Source organism: Cebus imitator, unplaced genomic scaffold, assembly GCF_001604975.1.
Source record: "Cebus imitator isolate Cc_AM_T3 unplaced genomic scaffold, Cebus_imitator-1.0 Scaffold426, whole genome shotgun sequence".
Classification (NCBI taxonomy): Eukaryota; Metazoa; Chordata; class Mammalia; order Primates; family Cebidae; genus Cebus; species Cebus imitator.
In genome coordinates, this window is record NW_016107741.1 from 1788848 (window position 1) to 1809411 (window position 20564).

The 20564-nt window shown below is 40.2% G+C and overlaps 1 protein-coding gene and 1 non-coding gene across 7 annotated transcripts in view; one reads left to right on the forward strand and one right to left on the reverse strand.

Annotated features, from left to right (window-relative positions):
* MID1 (midline 1) overlaps positions 1-20564 on the reverse strand; it is a 371641-nt gene that overhangs the window by 131489 nt on the left and 219588 nt on the right. For 4 of the 6 annotated variants that reach the window (XM_017509924.2, XM_037731852.1, XM_037731853.1 and 1 more), the window contains exon 2: positions 973-1688. In XM_017509924.2, coding sequence (XP_017365413.1) covers positions 973-1632 — 660 coding nt within the window. In that variant the 5' untranslated portion in view covers positions 1633-1688. Of the gene's footprint in view, positions 1-972; positions 1689-12820; positions 12987-20564 lie in introns of those variants that run through there. The other 2 variants (XM_017509923.2, XM_017509925.2) reach the window with 2 other exon arrangements.
* LOC119468417 lies at positions 18428-18534 on the forward strand. Its single transcript, XR_005197090.1, has one exon. It is a non-coding gene; the product is annotated as a U6 spliceosomal RNA (small nuclear RNA).

The window sequence follows — 20564 nt, forward strand, 5'->3', positions numbered from 1 at the left end:
TGGGGCACCGCAACCTCCACCTCCCAGGTTCAAGTGATTTTTCTGCCTCAGCCTCCTGAGTAGCTGGGATTACAGGCACCCACCACTGCACCCAGCTAATTTTTGTATTTTTAGTAGACACAGGGTTCTGCCATGTTGGCCAGACTGGTCTTGAATTCCCGACCTCAAATGATCTGCCTGCCTCAACCTCCCAAAATGCTGGGATTACAGGCGTAAGCCACCACGCTCTGACTAGAGAGTGATTCTTTTATTTCATATATAGTCATATTCATTATCCCCCAATCTGGAGTTAGGTTAATAATTTCAGGCAAAAAATGAAGTTCAAACAGTAACCTTGCTGAATAAAGAGCCAACACGAAAAGGAATTCTTTCATGAAACCTAAGATTGCCAGAGCACTGCATTTCACCAATAAGCTGGATATCATTTACACAAGGAATAAAAGGTCACGTGTCCTCTAAAATCCCACATTTGCTACAGACATTCCTCCTTCTATTTTTTTGTTTGTGCAGTAACTAGATACAGGTACAATGAGAGTGAATTAGTTTTCCCAGATGAGTGAGAAAAGTAAATGTTCCCCAAATGCCCAAACCGAGATTTTATCTGTCATTCTGTCTCTCTCTGTCTCTGTCTCTCTCTCTCTCTGTCTCTCTCTCTCAGAGAAAGGCAGCACTCTCTTTGCAAGAACGGTAAAAATTGAAAATGATCCAGAAAAACTGCATGGATTGAAAATGATCCAGATTTTTAGAATGTGCCCTCACCTTGACAACGCTAAAATTACAAGCAGCAGTCAACTTTTACAAGATACCCTTATTGTGTAACATTTATAGGCTGCCAAAAACATGTTAAAACTAATCAGATAACAAAGGTGAGGAGAAAACCTTCACCTGCCATGTAGCTAGGAGTGAATACACTTTTTATTTCCAGGACATTTTCTGGCAGAAAGGGGTTGGCTTAAGGCGGATGGGACTAACCTTCAATTTGTCATAGCGCTCACTCAAAGCTGCCACCTGATGATCGCGGTGCCGCCCAACCAGTTTACACAAGGCACAGATTAACTGGTCATCGGTCACGCAGTACATATTCACCTTCTCATCCTCGTGCTCCAAGCACATCAGCCCCCGGATGTGTGAGTCCGGAATTGGCTCAATCAGACGATGGCCTGTAAAGGGCTTCTTATTCGGGTGAGTGGCTTTCAGGCACTCATCACAGTAGGATACTTCGCAAGTGACACAGGTCTTCACAGCGTCCTGGGCAGGATCCTGGTCACAAAACTGGCAGAGGACCTTCTCGGCTGAGGTCATGGTGTTGGCGTCAAAGGCCCGCTCCCGACGGGTCTCGCTGGGAGAGTTGGGCCCGCTCACTGATGCTTTCTGGAACCTGTCGATGATGTTCTGTAGAGTGACGTTGCGCTTCAGCCCGTCTAGACCTCGCTGGCTGAGGGTGATGACATGCCGGCAGGTGGGGCACTGGAAGGCGGTGATGGACTCCACAGACTCGTTGGTAGCACAGTGTGATACTAGGATGCGGTGGGCGCAGTTGAAGCAGAGGCTGTGTGCGCAGGGCAGTAGGAGAGGGTCCTCAAAGAGCTCCAGACAAATAGGACAGGTCAGCTCTGACTCCAGTGTTTCCATCTTCAGGCAAAGCTCTCTTGTGTCATCAGCAAAACCCAAGGAAGCTGATCAGCTATCTGGAAACAAGAACGTAAGATTTGATTAGGCACAGGGGGGTCTACCATGGCGGGCTGTCAGCTTTGAATGCATCTCAGAATAATTCCAAACACAGGTCATGAAAGGGTAAGTGTGTGTACATTCCAAATAATTCTCTTTCTATTCATTGGGGAAAGAAGGGGTAAAAGCGTCCTGAGCCATCATACACCAGTTAACATTTTCTCAAAGTTCAGGAACTGAAAGTTTGCAATTTTTTTTTTTTTTTGCAATTTTGTTTTTTGAAAGGCCTCATTGAAAACTGGAAAGTAATTGAAACTGTAATTTCCATAATTTGTATTTAATCACAATAATCTTATTGTGTCACAGTCAGGTTTTACCTTGCACAGAAAATGAAAATGCAGAAATATTCATTAAAAAAACTAGTCTTTTATAAATTTGAATTTATAAACTTACATATTAATGTATATGAGGTTTAAGGACTTTTATTCTGCAATACCAAACCAGGTTTCGGAACACTAGGAAGGCAGTAACTACAGAAATAGCCATAAAATATACATGAAATCAAATGCATGGATTTCAGCAGAGATGATCATGTTTAAGCATGGGATGTCATTTTACAAAATACATTCCTAAGAAAAAACATTGACTTTCACAAAGATGACTGTGATAGAGGCAATATTTTTGGTGTGTATTCATTATGCTTCTGAATAATTCCATTGTTTAATCCGGCAGTGGGACGTGGGTGGGCAGAGAGAAGCAGATAAAAATATCTGGGGGCTTTTTCAGTGGCTGCAGTAAGTTTAGGTACCAATGACTAATATTTAGAGCAACAATTTAGTTAATTAGAACAAGAATTTGGGTGGTTATCATGTTCATTTGATAACTTATGTTTATGAGCATAACGATTACAGTTGAGAAAGCAATTTAAGGAGGCTTACAAAACTGCTGAGGCACCCCTTTAGCCAAAAAACTCCCATCACGGGCTTGTCACTGTTTCCAGCAACAGGCCAGACTGGCAGGAGGTCCAGCCTCACACTCTTGAGTTGTGTTGGCCTGGGTATAATCTCTGCTAGCTTTGTTGCTCCCCTCCAGGCCACCTGAGGGTGGCCCAGCTGTCTGCTCCCCACGCCATAAAGACTTGAGTGCTTTTGTGAACTCTCGTCTGCCTTCCCATCAAAAAGGATAGTGGGAAGAATTCCACACAAACCCCAGTTCATTAAGGGTGAAGAGGCCTCATGCTCATTAGCAGGCCTGGGAATGAAGCTGCTTTGAACCTTCTCCCTTTCAAGACCATTAGCAGAGGTCTGTGGAACAGTGATGGGAATATTAGATGCAACCCACTGCAGGCTGTGGGAGAAGAGTGCAGTTCACCCAGTAGTCAGGAGGTTCAAATCACCCACGGGGGTGGGGGGTTGGGTGTTCTCAGCCGGATTTATGGGAAGGTTTCACATCCAAAGCTATGTTTAGTGATTCTGACAATCAGTCGCTTGTATTCACACCTCCACTTATTTACAAAATTCATGGTTTCTCGAATACTCTGACCCCTTCTGAAATAACATCCTTCAGAAATATCATGCGGTGTTTTGGTGAAATTAATGCTCATCTTGCTACCAACTGAATGGTAACTGATCATTAAAAGTATAAAGTTTGTCCTGAGCCTGTTAAAAATTAAAGAGCTACTGGCTCCATAAAAGCCTGGCACCTTAAAAAATCCTCAACCATTCACTAACATTTACTACATAGGAAAGAATAAAAGAGCAACTGTGACTTGAAATATTAAAGCTTGCACATCTTTCTACAACTTGCAATGGAAACCCTAGGGTTGCTGTTATAAGAAACATATCATCCCCACTTGGTCTCAGCCACCTCTTCCTATAGATGGCTCAGAAGAAATGGAAATGTTTTTACTGATTAATAATTATTTTGGTTAATCATAGAAAAATGTAGAGTTATCTTCAAATCAAAGTTCTTCTACCTTCTCGTCAGAAGCATATAAATTAAAGAAAAAATGTAGCCCTTTATGGTCTGCTTTGTTCTCAGATAAAACAAGAATGCCTACCACTGAATCTCAACAGAAGGATAAGCATCAAATTAGGTCTGGAGTGCTATGATGACTGTATTTTTAATGCAGGTGCCAGGATTCCATCCCAGAGAGGTGTGATGAGAATTTCTAGAAAGGATTTCCGCTGGGGGACCTCAGAGGAAATGCTGACATTTTATTCATTTCTTTAATAGATGTTTACTGTGTGCCAGGTACTGAAGTAGCTGAAGAAGCCAGAATCTTTATCTCTATTATCATGGGCCAAGCCAGCATCATCTCTCATGTGGACTATCATAAGACCTTTCTAAATGATCTCCTGGATTCTGTTCACTCTTGCTCTTCCCCCTATAGCCTGGCCTCCACTCAGAGCCCAGAGAGCCTGTTAAAACATGACAGAACATGCCTCTCCTCTGCTCTGCCCTATAAGGGCTTTCCATCTCACCCAGAGAGAAATTCACCAGAGTAAACCAGCCCCAGAAAACACAGACTCAGACAGTGAGCTCACTTCCTCCCACACTATTCACTGCTCCCTCTGCTCTGGGCACATGGCCTCATTCTGACTCCTCAAACATGCCAAGCACATCCCAACCCCGCTCACCCCTGCAAGGTCTTCAGAATCCACATGACCCTCTGCTCCAGTGTCACCTTCTCTCTGAATCAACATAAAACCAATTCCCCTTCTACTACCATATCACCTACCCATTGTGGCAATTCTTCCCGCATCTCGGTTTATTTTTCTTTATAACATTTATCACTGACATATTCTTTTGTTTATTGCTCCATCTTTCCCCACTGTCCTCAACACTAGAATATAAGCTCAGTCAAAGCAGAGATTTTGCTTTGCTCTTTGAGGGATGTACCACCAGCACCTAGAACAGTGCCCAGAATATAAAATGACTCAAATAGTCGTTGATTCCATTAAATGCACTGATTTTGCAGCTAAAATCAAAAAGAATCAAATATAGCCCTGCCTTTAAGGATGTCTCGATATATTAGAACAGAGGTCAGCAAACTTTTTCTATAATGGGCAAAATAGTAGACATTTTTGGCTTTGTGAGCCAAAGGGGCCCTGTTGCAGCTACTCAAATCCACCACTGTAGGGCAAAAACAATCAGACACTATACATAAAGAAATGAGTACAGCTGTGTTCCAACACAGCTGTATTTAGAAAAACAGGTCACAGGCCAGCATTGTCCTGCAGATCTTATTTTGTTAAGCCATGTATTAGAAGATAGAGGCATATACAGATAACCAGAATATAAATGAAAATCATTCTCAGAGAGGTATAAATAAAATGTTGTGTGGGTAAGAGCGGCAAGGATGGTGGAGCAAGACATGGACAAGCACGTACAAGTTTTCAGTGCTAATGAGAAATGATATGCAATGGGCTTTCAACCTGACATCAGCGGAAATTATGTGACTCGAGTGCTTAGGGGCAACTCATGTAAGAATGATTTAATAGTAGCTACTCAGAACCAGATCTTTTCTTTTATTGCCATAGTGCTTTATGCAAGTGTCTACACTGTAAATGGTTAATTGTATTAGGTGATGGCAAAATACTCAGCTGTGGTAGGTGAAATTCAGCCGATTTTCTAAATCTTTTACCTCTATGCTACCAAAAAGGAAAGGGTTTTGGTTTGATATCTATAGTGGATCCCATTTTTTCCACATTTACCCAGATTTTACAATGACATAGATATCATTTTTGTTAAATGACTCAACAGTATCTTATTTGTACTCATCCCGTTCCTTCTTCCAAAAGAAACTTAGTATGGTTTATTTTCTAGCTTTCTTTAAAATATCTTTTTGCAGAAATTAAAATGCCATTTATTTATTTATTTATTTATTTTGCCATTCAATCTTTCACCAAATATTTAAGTTCTTCTATGTACTCGGTCCTGAGACAAGTACTGGTAACACCTGGCCCCTGTCTCCATGATCTTATGGTTCATTCAGGGAGAGAAAATATGAAAAAGGCCAGGTGTGGTGGCTCATGCCTGTAATACCAGAACTTTGGGAGGCCAAAGTGGGATGATCTCTTGACCCCAGGAGTTTGAAACCAGCCTGGGCAACATAGTGAGACTCTATCTCTACCAAAAAAAGAAAAAATTATCCAGGAATGGTGGCACATGCTGTGGTCCCAGCTACTTGGGAGGCTGAGGCTTGAGCATGAAAGGCTGAGGCTGCAATGAACTGCGATCATGCCAAAGCACTACAGCCTGGGCAACAGAGTGAGCCCATCTCAAGAAAAACAAAATGAACAAACTGTAATGCAGCATACAAAAAGATGCATGCTAAAGACAGACAGGGAATAATCAACTCTATATAGGAAGAGAGGAGACAAGGAGAAGCTTCCTGAAGGAGGTAAAGTATGAAGTGGGTTTTACAAGATGAACAGGGATTCACCAAGCAGATAGTGGTAGGGGCTGGGAATTTTATGCAAAATTTTATCTTTCATTTGACTTTTCATATATATATATATATATATATATATATATATATATAGAAACAATATTAGGCCAGGCACAGTGGCTCACACCTGTAATCCCAGCACTTTGGGTGGCTGAGGTGGGTGGATCACTTGAGGTCAGGAATTCCAGACCAGTCTAGCCAACATGGTGAAACGTCCCATCTTTACTAAAATTACAAAAAATTAGCTGGGTGTGGTGCCATGCACCTGTGATTCCAGCTATTCAGGAGTCTGAGACAGTAGAATCACTTGTGAACCTGGGAGGCGGAGGTTGCAGTGAGCTGACATCACACCACTGCACTCCAGCCTGTGCGACAGAGCGAGACTGTCTCAAAACAAAACAAACACACACCAACAAAACCCCCCTATATCATAAAATAGCAACTTTTGCCTTTTATTAAGTCATAATGTAATTTCCATGCCTCAAAAAAAAAGCTTATTTGTCTTTACTTCAATAAAAGGAAATCACACATGCATATTTAACATTTTTGTGAATGGGCAGATTGGTTCTCATTCAGAGAGGATCTAGATAATCTTGGGAGTCCCTTGCAACAAACTGGAAATGGCAACAAATCTCAGCTCACACCTCTGCCTGTCCATGGTTCAGACATCTAGAACAGGACACAGAATAATGAACAAAAGGGGAGAGAGCTAGATGGGTGACTGGACAATCTAAGACATTCTGCAGTTCTGCTACTTATTAGCTGTCTGTGTATTCAAGGGTGAGTTTTCACAGATGTTCCCTACAGTCAGTCCCTCTAGCACTCACTCTAATCACTCCCCTTGGCAGGAGAGTCTTTAGTGACAGATTACAGTGAAGCCCCGATTGTGGGACACATTGGATACATGTTTTGAAGAAACTTTCTTATGGGTTCAAGACTTATGAAAAAGGTACTTCTATAAAGTGGAAAATTAATAAATAGACGTTTTGATGGAAAATAATAATATAAATGTTTTCACACCTCCCTCTTCTTCCTTTCCTTTTCTCTCTCATTATGTGTATCTTAGTCCATTTTGTGTTGCTATAACAGAATACCCGAGGCTGGGCAATTTATAAAGAAAAGAGGTTTATTTAGCTTGTGGCTCTGCAGGCTGGGAAGTACAAGAAGCATTGTACTGGCATCTGCTCAAGAGAAGGAACTTTGCTTTATAACAACTCCACTCTCGTGGGAACTAATCCACTCCTGTGAGAACCAATCTAGTCTCCATGAGAGCAAGAACTGACTATCTCAAGAAGGGCATCAAGCCATTTGTGCGGGATCTATCCTCATGACCCAGACATCTTCCACAAAGGCCCACCTGCCAATACCACCACATTGGGGATTAAATTTCAACATGAGTTTTGGTAGGGACAAACCAACCACAGCACTGCATGTCACTGCAATTGTACTTTTCTAGTTTTCCTCTGCCTAACCACTGCTGACTTCTACCTCTTGCTAATCAAAGCCTAGGTGTTTTCTCATGGTGTATGCGGCCTTTGAAAGAGTCATCCAATTTTTTGTTTGTTTCATGTACTGCCTCTCTGAGAATGACTGCTAGGCTTCTATCCAAAAATGCCATCCCTTTCTGGAACCAGTCTAGCACTGACAGTTCTTTGCTTCATGTACTGCAAGTGCCTCAGACTTGAAATGCGTATCATGTGGGATTTATCCTCTTCCCTCACAAGACTGTCTTTGTCTTCTCTACAGGGCTCCTGGTGGCTCCTCACAGCACTTCCATCCTCCTGGTCACCAGAAGGCAGACATCACAGTTTCTACTCATCCCTCTTTGGGGGTTGGCAGAATAATGGCTCTCAAAGATGTCCACAGCCTCCTTCTCAGAGCTTGTGAATATTTTAGGTTATAGAGCAAAGGGGACTGAATGTTGCTGATATAATTAATATTGCTAAGCAGCTGACCTTGAGATGATAAGAGTAGCATGGATCATCTAGGTGGATCCAAACGAATCACAGGCTTTTAAAATGTGGAAGTGGCAGGAAGAAGAGTTAGAGTCAAAATGATAAGATATGACAAAGAGTCAACCAGTCATATCTGGCATTGAAGATGGAGGAAGGGGCCACGAGCCAAGGAATGCAGGCAGCTGCTAGAAGCTAGAAAAGGCAAGGAAATGAATTCTTCCCAAGGCCCTCAAAAAGGAATGCGGCCCTAAAGATACCTTACTTATAGCCCAGTGAGACCTGTGTCAGACTTCTGACTCTAGAAATGTAAGATAATGAATCTGCATTGTTTAAAGCCATCGGGTTTGTGCTAACCTGTTACAGCATCAGTAGGAAATGAATATACCCTCTCTCCCCCAAATCCAAATCATTAGCTAAGACATACACGTGTCAATCCTCAGGAACTCTTTGCACTGGTTTCCTTCCCTCTGTTCCCACTGCCCCTGTGTTGATGCAGACTCTCTTTGCTATATTCCTGGACCATTACCAAAAAATCCTCCTAATTTGATTCTCATCTCAAATCTTTTCTCCTTCAGCTGGATGTTTGTAATGTCCTTCTGGCACCACTACTTTTTTCTGTCACTCCTTTCAAAGGCACAAAACATTAAGCAGCTCCCTGAAGTATGAATGTGGTCACTTTGTCTCCTTTGCAAGCCTCGCTCCAGCTTCTCCCAAACTATGCTTTCAATTTTATTCCCAATCATTCCCTGGCCTATACCAGGGACCCAGTAAATGGAACCATTTCATGCTTTTAGCAATTGCCTTTTTTTTCTTCCTAGCACAAATCATTTTTCCTATGTGTTTCTGGTTTCATGTTTGTTTTCTTTGATTTCAGGGTTTTATGTTTTGTTTTGTTTTAAGATGAGAGTAGAACCTCCTACAAGGCTCAAAGAGCCTAGCCACTGTTAGATTTGGTGACTTCATATTCAACAAAGAGGAATTATTTTAAAAAATGGCTCTAAATAGTTTGACATGTCTTGATTTTTACATTCAGCAAATCAACCCCTTTAACTGAAAAACACAAAGTGATATAATGGTCCTATTCACAAAATAAAATATTTATTTTATAATATTATTTCTTAGTACACAACTGAATAGTCAGCAATAGGACCTGGGTTTAAAGTTATAGGATTCATCTCATTCTTTCAGTATGGCTGGATTCACTCTGGAGTTGACACAGGAACATAGGTGCATGTGTGCAGGCTGACACACAAACACAAACCTCATATGGAGATAACATTCACAGTCTAAATTTGAGGCCAGTTATGAATGTGTGGCCTGAGACAAATAACCAACTCCCTTGACATTCTCCATGATAAAAACTGGATGTAAGAGGCGTGTGACTTTTGGGGCTAAGGAAAATTAATCAACAGAAAGATGGAAAGCTAGCTGTGAGGACTGTAAGAATGATGGGACCTTGGTACCCAGGTGATGGCTAAGGTGATCTGGCTGATCTAGTTGCCTGAGCAGGTGGCCCCTTGCTCCCTCTGGTCTCCAGGTATCTTCATCCTGAGAAAGCACTCATCCCAGGAGGAGGACTTTCCTGGAGAGAGTTAGACTTTCTTTTGTCCAAGGTACAGGATATGAGAGGAAACATCTTGAAGGAGAAAATTCCCAGTGGAAGAGGAAGGACCTAGGGACTTCCTCGGTTTTAGAGTTTGGGCTTGAGAAGGGAAATGGGGGATCTCAGGATAGGTGCCCTTATGAATTATTGTTGCAGACCAAGGGCATAGATTCATCTTTTTTGCTCCCTCCTCTGAAGTAAGAGGCAAAAATATTGACCTGGTGAGTCCATTCACACATGGCATTTAACCTCCAGCCTATACTGTCGCAACCCTTGCCACCATCCTGCTGGCTAGCTCATCTTTATTTTTTATTTTTTTTAGAATTTCACAACTTTATTCTTTGTAGTCTCTCCTGACCTCTGCTATGACACAATCAAGATAACCTGCACCTTGAAGGAACACCTAGGATCCCTGCGAAGATAGCATGCATTGCCAGGTTTAATCCATAGTCAAATTCAATGGGCAGGCCTTCTGGTTCAGAATGCCAAGGATATAGAAGTTTCACTTGTGTATTCAAGAACCGACCAGGAATTAGGAGTCTCCAGACCAAATGCATTCTGAGAGCTCACTTATCCATTAGAATAAGGAGATAGCCTATCATCAGCACATCATCTATAATTTTTTATCCCAAATTTCTCTTAATGGGGGCATTGACATTTTTAATCATAAGGTAAACCCACGTCTCAATGCTTTCCTACAAGTATTCTAGGTTATGTCTGCACACTTCATGAAATACAATTATTTTTCTAATTTGGAGTATATAATAAAGAACGTGCAATTCTATCAATTCCATCAATAATTTTACTTTCAGCCTCTCACTATGTACAACTCTAAAGCCTTCACTACCAGGGAAATTTGTGAGTCACTAGACCAAGGAATAAACTTGGATGCCAACACTGGGCGGCCTGTGATTAATTTGATTAATTGTTAATACCAGGTGGCTCTCAGCCACTGCCCAGATGATTCCCAGGGCGCTTCCTCCAGTTCTTTTCCAAATATGCTCTGGACTATAGAGAAAAAGTTTATTGTTAAATTTACCAAAACATAACTGAGATGACAAACACACTGTTAAAATTGTACGATGTTACACCAAGCCACACGAAAATGGTTTCAGAACAGGAAGCTCCGATAAGTATTTCAAACAACAAATAGCATTGAAAATGTACCAATAAATCGAATTATTTGAGAGTCCTAAATTTCAGAAACAAAATCAAATCAATTTACTTGATTGTCCACTCCTGCTATCCCTTGCTTAGCTGGGTAATTAAGATTCAGTTGATTTGTTGCTATTTGAATTTTTGCTGTGAGATTATCTGCATTATAGAACTATAGATGAAATAATTTTTAAAAACTGCAGAATGATGTTTCTATCTTGGACCAGGAGAAATACAGACTTTCAGAGGACTCAAAACTACTGAACTGTAAAACACTGGAAATCAACCTGAGTTTGGGACGCAGATTGTAACAGGGACCCAACTCATAAGGGACTTGCTCTCATCTTAAATAAGCATAATTTTCAGCAAACTGACACAAGAACAGAAAGCCAAACACCGTATGTTCTCACTCATAGGTGGGTGTTGAACAATGAGAACACGTGGACTCAGGGAGAGGAACATCAGACACTGGGGACAGTTGGGGGGTGGGTAGGGGAGAGACAGTGAGGGGTGGGGAGGGAGGGGAGGGTGGGAGAGATAACATGGGGAGAAATGCCAGGTATGGTATGCGCCTAAAGTAAAATAAATAAATTAAAAAAAAATAACAAATGGATAACATTAAGAAAGTAAAAATAAAACCACAGATTAAAAGAAAAAAAAGCATCTAACACAATCTCAATAAAAACTGCCTGCCACATCCAAGATGAATTCATCATAGAGTATTTTGAATAACATAATACAAGCACTCAACATGTGTATATTCAATCATGCAGTTTAGTATTTGACTTTGAGTGATAAAAACCACCGAATAAAGATACTACCCAAATGCTATTTTACTGATTAGTACTCTGGCCAATTTAAGAAGCGGGTGGGTCAGTAAAGGCACAGTAAAACAAGGCCACGAACTGAAGGAAAAAGGAGAGGAGACCCAATTGGATTTAATTGCATTCTGAAATACTGCAAATTTATAGTATAATGTAGGCTGTTTCAGTACAAATGAGAAGTGGTTCTTAAAAACAACAGTATAAATAATATATCAAGTAAGAACAGGTGAAAAAAGGTGATCCAGTAACATTTTATAGGTAAAGATGGTTACTCTGAACTATCACTGCATTTAGCCTCCAAATGCCAGCACATTCAAATTCATTTGCTCAACCGGTAACAGACAACTAAGAATTTCTGCCAAGCAAATTGTAGGGGACCAGAGGGACTGTTTGAAAAAAAAAAAGTGACAAGCAGATGAGCACTGAGATGCTAGCCTCAAGTATTAAAACAATTAATACAATAGATATTTTGAATAACTTGACATTTCTTCTTTAAGAAGTGCTGAAATTAACTTTTTTTTTTACCTGATACTTGAAGTGAGAACCAGGAAAGGCTTTTAATTTCACCAAACACCCACCTGGTGGAATTCATGCAAATCAAATTAAACTGTTAACCAAACCTTTTCTGTACTTTCACATCTGCTTAAAACATGCTCATTCTTAATAATTGGATCTCTAGGATATTCTTTAAAATAATCACATACTCATCTGACCATGCAACCTGATTAATAATGAATGAACATTACTGAAAAGAATCACTTTGAAACACGGCAGATGTCTGTGGGGATATGAAGGCTTTAATGATCAAAATTAAGGGGAAATGGAAGCTGGGTCATACTTTCTGGTTATTTTAATTGAAACCTAGTCTTCCAAATTTACTTAACAGAATACTTAAACACTTCTTCACGAGGTTCATTTATACAAGCAGACAAGCACAAAGACAAATGGCAATGCAAAAGAACAACCCAGATTCCTTGAGAAACAACTGCCCTATCCTGTTCTGTTTTAATAGTGAAGAAAGCCCCTCAACAGTTTCAGAAATCCTATTTGTTCCATTGAAAGACTCATAAACAGGTTAGAAACAGGAATTAGTACATTGGTCCTTAATAGTTCTTTGAGCACCTCTCTAGATTCTGACAAACAGATCACCTTGAATACCCACCAATGGACTGCACACTAGTTCTTTTTGAAGAAACATCGCTGTAGGCAGAGGATGGGGACCCACAAAATGACAGACAGGCCACCAAGACCAGATGGTGGGTGGCAGGCAGTGCTGGAGCGGTCCTATGTGCCTGTGAGTGCGTCGACAGTGAAACACAACAGGAAAATCGGTCCAACAATTCCAGGAAGGCCAGCTCCACCTCATCCACTCCGCCAGGGTTGCCCGAGTTGAAGAATCAACTGCCTTTTCCATGGCCCCCGGCACGACTTCCCTATCCCCTGGCCTACTCAATGTTCAGCTGAACCCGAATGAAAAGGTAGCTCAGGTCAGCTCAACACCCACTGCCTGGTCCAAAAAAATGATAACTTAGCAATGGAATCTGTACTCTCATTCCTTACAGAGACCAGGAGCAGCTTGGCTGACAGAGATAGTGTCCTGTGGTTGAAGGCTGGATGCCAGCTTTCCATGCCACGAACAGGAGCCGTCCTGCCCAGCTCCTTGGGTTGGGAACAGGCACTAGACTCATTTCCTTTGGGGCCTCTCAGTGTCCTACTGAGCACACAATCATATTATACTCTGGATGCTGGCTCATTCATTAAAAAAAATAATATACACATTATTTTGTACCTTTATCTTCTGAATTAACGTGTAATGTCTGGAAGAAGTTTTCTTCAAAGTTACATCAGCAACAACAATCTCCAGTATAGAAACAATAAAACAGTCATTTATTTCTTCTAAAAATAGCGACCTAAATAGCAATCTATCATCCTGATAAAATATATGTACATATGAAATATACATATATATGTATATACACACAGGTTTCACATACACACACATGTATACATATATTATGTACAAACATATATAAAAATCATATGTGTATACATATGTTGAATATTATATACACAGTATATATATAATAGCAAATCTCTGATGAGCGTCTAAAATTTCAGTCCCCAGAATGGCAAAGAAAGGGTGAATTGAGAATGGAAAGTAAAATTTGATTTTAAAATTTAAAATTTGATTGACTAAAGGAAGAAGGGGAAATAGTCTTCCTAAAAGAAAAAAAAAAAAAAGTCCTGCACTGCAGTTCTTTGAAGGATGTTGCTTATCACTATGTAAGACAAGAAACTGCAACTAAAGTAAATCATCAGGAAAGTGTTTAAAAAAAGAATAATGTACAATTCAATTCATAATCCAGACATTTGGACTCCACCAAAGGTGTTTAAGGAACATTCATGATAAAGGGGAAGGAGAGGCAAGAATTGCTTCCTCAGGCTGCCCAGTTTGCACGTCTCAACGTCTACTTTATTGCCATTGCAACACTTCACAGTAAATCAAAGCATGCTTCACATGTTAGGACATAAAAATGCAAACACAGATTTTTTTGGCTTATGTCTCTCCAAGTTATAACTTCATTTGTCTTTTAACAATGAATAAAAGGATTACTCAATTTCACATATAGATGACTTCCTTAAGAAGTTCTCATTGTCCTCGGAGGAGACACACATAGATCATCAAGTAGAATTCTAAAGAACTTTTCATCAAGACATGGCTTTTGTTAAAACAACATTTAAATTGTCAAAATTCTACAGGCCTAACTTTTCCCTATTTTGGCACTGTAGTGGAAAATTAGCCTGAACATCTCAAGTTGAAATATCAGGAAAGAAATATTTACTCCACCCCTCAAAACAAAATGGTAAACAAACAAAAAAATATTATAATCTCCTAAAGGGCATAAACTCACAACTTCCAGATGAAACTTCCCACTATCTGAATGTCTCACACATTTCATGTCTTTTACAGTTTAAGAAATAAAACATTTACTTTTAAAGGCACACAGAACCTATTTTACATTATATTGAAAATGACTGATGTTTTCCAGGTCTATGCTGTACCGGGCATCATGCAAGAACTCGGTTCTGAAGGCAATGATAGCAGCCTGGACAGAGAAGGAAGATGGTGAGAGCCAGTTATACTTGGTCTCCTGGCAGAAGTCTAAATCGACCCTCCTGGTGAGTGGACCAACAGTGCGGTGGTAGCAGAAATGGAAGTTACTAATTCCTGTGAAATCAGCCACAGATGAAAAGCATTTAACACTGCTGTCCCTGAATGCTTCCTCAAATGTATTTGTAGTTTGATAGGCATTTCTATGTATATTCACAGAACTATTTATATGTCTGTATAAAGTCCTATATATGTCCATAATGGAATTAGTTTTTGTAGTTACATATAATGTATATGTATACATAAGTCCACATATTCATATACAAAAACATCTTTTCAAAATTGTTTGAGACTGGATAGAATTCACTCTTCACAAACCCCTCAGTTATAGTGGCCCTTCTGCATTACAGAAACATTCCTTCCTCAGTGCAAAAACAGAAACCTGTAGATAATGTTTATTTAAAAATAACAACTGCCTGCTCATATCTGCAAAAGGTTACCTGAAAATGGGCAAAATGACACAAGTGATCTATACTCTGAAAGACAGACCAGTCAAGTGGGATTTCTGCAGCAAGCATAGTAGATTGTGCCCTGGAGAAACGCTCGCCTTTGGGGAAACTTTTTCTTACTTTGTTTATATAATACTCTCCTAGAAGGCAGAGAAAGTACACAGCCTCCCCTTCCCAATTATTATCCACCAGGAGCAAAATAGTTATTGATGATGGCAATGCGACATTTCACAATTGTTCTCTGAACACTGGGAAGCTTAAGTTCAAAGACAAGAACAAATGCTAGTCTCGTGACTCATGGAGGTAATGACGATGTTATAGAGTAACTGATTCCCATTGTGTGAGCAGTTTGGGAAATTCTCTCAAATATGATGGCTCCTTTACTCAAAGAAAATCTCTTTTTCTCTCAACCTCAAAGTCAGCCACACACAAAACCCTCTTGTTCACAATACCCTGAAGCTGCCTTGCAATCTTAAAAAGTAAGGAAAACTAAGCTTTATTCACAACTCCTGGTTAACTATTACGAAGAACATGCTTTAACCATTTCCCCTGATCACTGAAGCTCTACAGTCAGGGGAAGAAGTCTTTTTTCTTTTCTTTTCTTTCTTTTTTTTTTTTTAAAGGCAACAGAAAGAGGAGTGACTCTTTTGTTCTGAATTGTTATTGTAAAGCACCACATGAAAGAAAAGGAACGATGGGAACATGGCAATGAAAAGGACAACAGCGCTGACAAATGAAAACAGGATATTAAGAACAGCGTCGGGACTGTGAGTCTGTACAGAACAAAGGCGGAAGGCTTCTCGGGGAGAAATTCAAGCAGAAATACTCTTAACACATTTACATGCTAATGGATGAACTGTAGTTTCTCCAGGTGGCATAGATCTTTAAGTCCGGGGCAATAAAATTAGGTTATCATTAACACACACACACACACACACACACACACACACACACACCATAAAGTGTCATAAAATTAAAACTGCTTTCAAATCACATTCAAGCACACCCTCCGCTTTCAACCAGTGAACTTGAAATTTCTAGATCTATGTTTTGCCCTATGTAAAATAAGATACTGGTTCTATCAAATAACTGAGCTAACTTAGTGTATAGTCCCAAGGAGAGTCAATTTTTTTTACCAAAAGAAAAACGATTTTCTTTCCATTCACAGCCCTCTCTAACTTACACTTTAAATATAACCTTTCAATAGAGCTTTCAAGAACTCCCAGGGAAACCAGGCAATGGGTGCTGTGTTGCAAAACAATTACGGCAACTAAGTGGCTAACATTAATAGAGTACACTGGTTTTGCCAAGTCATGGTGGTAATATCTTATACTTTTCTTCTGATGCAAATTCTGCATCACAAGCTAGTATGATGGTACATTTCATAAGACATCACTCTAGCTTATTGGACTTACCACATAAGAATTATTATTATTGTAGTCTCTAAAGAGGTTCAGAAAAGTAAAAAACATGTCTTATTTTGCACTCCATTAAAAAATTCAGTCTTTTTTTCTCTCTTTTCTATGTTCTGCCACTACTCTCTTTTTCCCCCCTTCCTGATCAGTCCTTTCCATTGTCAGATGAGTAATGACACTCATCTTTTTTGCTAAAGCATTTTATCCAGCTTTTCTCTGGCATGCTTTCAGAAAACTTGGGGCTAAGCCCTGAGCTCAGTGGGCCCAAGTGTCCTTGGTCTAGTTTTGGGCTGACACTGTCGAGGTGGTGTCCTGTAAAAAAAACATGTAGTGCCTTGAAGCCAGATAAACCTGAGTTCAAATCCTGACTCTGCCATTTCCTTGCAAAGGCAGATAGGAGACAGATACTGTACATATCTTATACTCGCAGATGCTCTTCCTATCTTCTATGCAGTTTCCTTATCTGTAAAAAGTAGACAATAAGAGCTATCTTAAGGGTCCTTTGAGGATTAAGGTAGGTGAACTTTTTAAAGTGCCTGACAAAATTCTCACTCATGGAAGGACAGGGTGGTAGAGGTGGGAGGTTGGGGTCCTTCTTCCCTTCTTGTCCTGAATCACCTCTTTCCACTCTTCTTTGAATAAATTCGTTATCTGTGTTTTTTACTGGAAACCTCTTCAAACCATTTTTGGAAGGAAGAAGGATATAAATCCATTTATTCAATAACATTCATGGAGCGTCTTATGTGAACAAACAGTATGTGAATGAGAAATGAACTAGCATTTTTATTCTTAACACTAATGACTTACCTTCACACTGGGAATTTCATCTGTTTCCTACACTATGACATACCTCTGTTCATTACCACTGATCTCCCACCATGACCTTGGGGCTTCACTTCTGCTTCCCACTGAAGGTCACCCTGTCCCATATGCATTCTTTGTCAGAATTTTTTTATTTTGCAGAAAATAAGGGACCCTGGCATGGATGGAACATGTGAAACTATCAAGAACAGTGAAAAGTTTCAGATTTTTGCTACCTGCCAGTTTTGTTTCGTGAATGCTGGCAGAAGACCACCTGAATCAAAGATAAAGGTTGTTTTTACTCAAATGGTATGCTTCAAGTTCTGTTGGTTCCCCTTGTCCCCGAAGTCCTATGGAGCATCTCAGGTCCCTGTTAGCAAACTCAGGAGGTTTGCATCATACCTGAGCAATCTCAAGCTTAGGGAATCTGAATCTTTTATAATGGACTGCAAGTTAGCCTACCCAATAAATAGTCTGGAATAAGAGCATTCAGTACCTCAGCTCACAAGAGGTACAAAAACGTGATGGATCCATGGAAAATTATTTCCGAATAGACACAACTCCTGTCTCCTTCTGGGGATATGGCCAACAGTTGTCACTAGAAATCAGACGATCACTGGGCTTTCTAGCAGTTACCACAGAGGGAGAATTTCATTTGGCATTGAATGACCCTTGAGTCATAGAAGAGTAGAAGTAAAAGGAGCCTGCAAGAAAGTAATGAAAACTTCCTTACCAACAGCTCCAAGCTCCTTCTCCGACCACCCTCTGACATCAGCTGTTGTACCAGGAAAACTGGCAGAAAGCAGGTAAGCCTCACCCATAGATTTTGTTCAAGTAAACGTAGCCCTTAATGTCCCACATAGTCCCAAAACAGCTTGGGTCTGTGCAACTTCAACTCTTCACTCTGAACCTAAACTAATTTTAAGAGTTTGGTGCTTGTTTCAGCAGCACATAGATTAAAATTGGAACAATACAGAGAAGATTAGCATGGCCCCTGCGCAAGGATGGCACAAAAATTCATGAAGCGTTTCATAATTGTTATTATTCAAAAAATATTAATAAAATAAAAGCTTGGAAGAGTAAGCTAATTTTGTTACTTTTATGACATTGGAAATCCTGTATGTACATCCATCTGGCTTTCTTTAAGCATTAAAAAAAATTGGAAGCCTTGGCCGGGCACGGTGGCTCACGCCTGTAATCCCAGCACTTTGGGAGGCTGAGGCGGGCGGATCACAAGGTTAAGAGATCAAGACCATCCTGGCCAACAGGGTGAAGCTCCGTCTCTACTAAATATACAAAAAAATTAGCCGGGTGTGGTGGCACGCACCTGTGGCCCTAGCTACTCGGGAGGCTGACGTGGAAGAACAGCTTGAATCCAGGAGGCGGAGGTTGCAGTGAGCAAAGATTGCACCACTGTACTCCAGCCTGGTGACAGAGCAAGACTCCATCTCAAAAAAAAAAAAATTAGAACTACTTCTTTTGGAGTAAAACCAGAAGAGTCATTTCTTTCATTGTTCTTTCATTCCACTGGTATTTTTTGAGGTTGTCCTGTGTGTCAGAGGCTGCTCTGGGCAGTAGCAAATTAGTGGTAAATATGAGGGCAATGGCCTGCCCTTAGAGAGCTAATATTTTAATGAAGGAAATAAAAAGTAAAAGGTTTTAAAAAACACAAACATTTCAAAGACTCATACATAAAATGAAATAAAAAGAATGACATGATAGAAGGTAGATGCTAGCTTTCTTGACATTTTGGCTTTGTCCCTGCCAGTAAACAAGCAAAGAGTATCTGAATTTCAGTATAAAACTTTCCAGTGTTTGGTCAGAGAGCCGTGATTTAATTTTTCAAGTTGTTAAATGTTTAGTTTCAGACTTCCTCAAGGATAGATTTCTTTTTCAAGGGCATAAAAATCCAACTTTTACTATTTCTTACAGGAAAATGCAATGTCATGAATTATTGGAAAGTACTGACCTCTGTATTTATTTTAGCAATAAAATTTTGAAAGAGAAAAGCCATGAACACTTAGTGGGCTCAAAAAGCAGGATGTCTTTTTGTACTGCTATAACAGAATTCCTGACATGAAGTAATTTATAAAGAACAGATATTTAGTTCTCACAGTTCTGGAGACTGGGAAGTCCAAGATCAAGGTGCCATCAGGTTAGGGCCTGATCTCTCTATTTTCAAGATGGCACCTTGAAGGCTGTGTCCTCTGGAAGGGAGGAATGCTATGTCCTCGCATGGCAAAAGAGCAGGAGAGGAAAAACCCACTTCCACAAACCCTTTTAATAGCAGCACTAAGCCATTCATGAGGGCTCTACCACTAAGCCCCACATCCCAACACTGCTGCATTGCAGATGAAGTTTCCAACAAATGAATTTTGGGAGACACATTCAAACTGTAGCATACGGTACTCAGAATTACCTGAATATCTCAAATGTTTGATTCTAGGATATTAACTCAATGTTGAAAATAACCAGGGATGTACAGTTAAGGTTATAGGGATGGACAGGAAGGAAATGAATAGAGACACGGGAAGAGGCATTGGTTTTGTCTGTACTTACCAGCTCTTCACCATTAGAAGAGGAAATTTCAGGATGGAAAGGAAGGAAATGAGAGAAGAGTGCTGGGGGAAATAAACACATGTGACTAGGGCTTTCTGACTGGTGAGCACCAAAGATGAGTTAAGACTAGATCCCACTGGCTGACAGCTCTAGTTGGTGTCTTATTGATAATGACAATAATATCAAAAAATCATCTAAAATAAATAAATTCACTGGCTAGGTAAAATTGCAATAGCCGCTGGATCATGATTTTTAGAGCCTATCTTTTTAAGAAAGGGTTAGAAGGAAGACAATCGCAGAGGCAATTGTTGTAGGAGAATAAAGAGTTGCTCCTGTAGCTACAGCAGAGACCAAGAGAAGAGCTTGGGAAGTCTGGGTGGTGGTGCACTGTGCTATTCTTCCACAGTGAGCAAATGAGGTTTGTGGGAGGACAGGGTGGCAGGGGTCCAGGGGAGGGGTTATAAAGCAAGTAGTCTTCTGAAGATTCAAGCTGTTTATCTGGAGACTTGA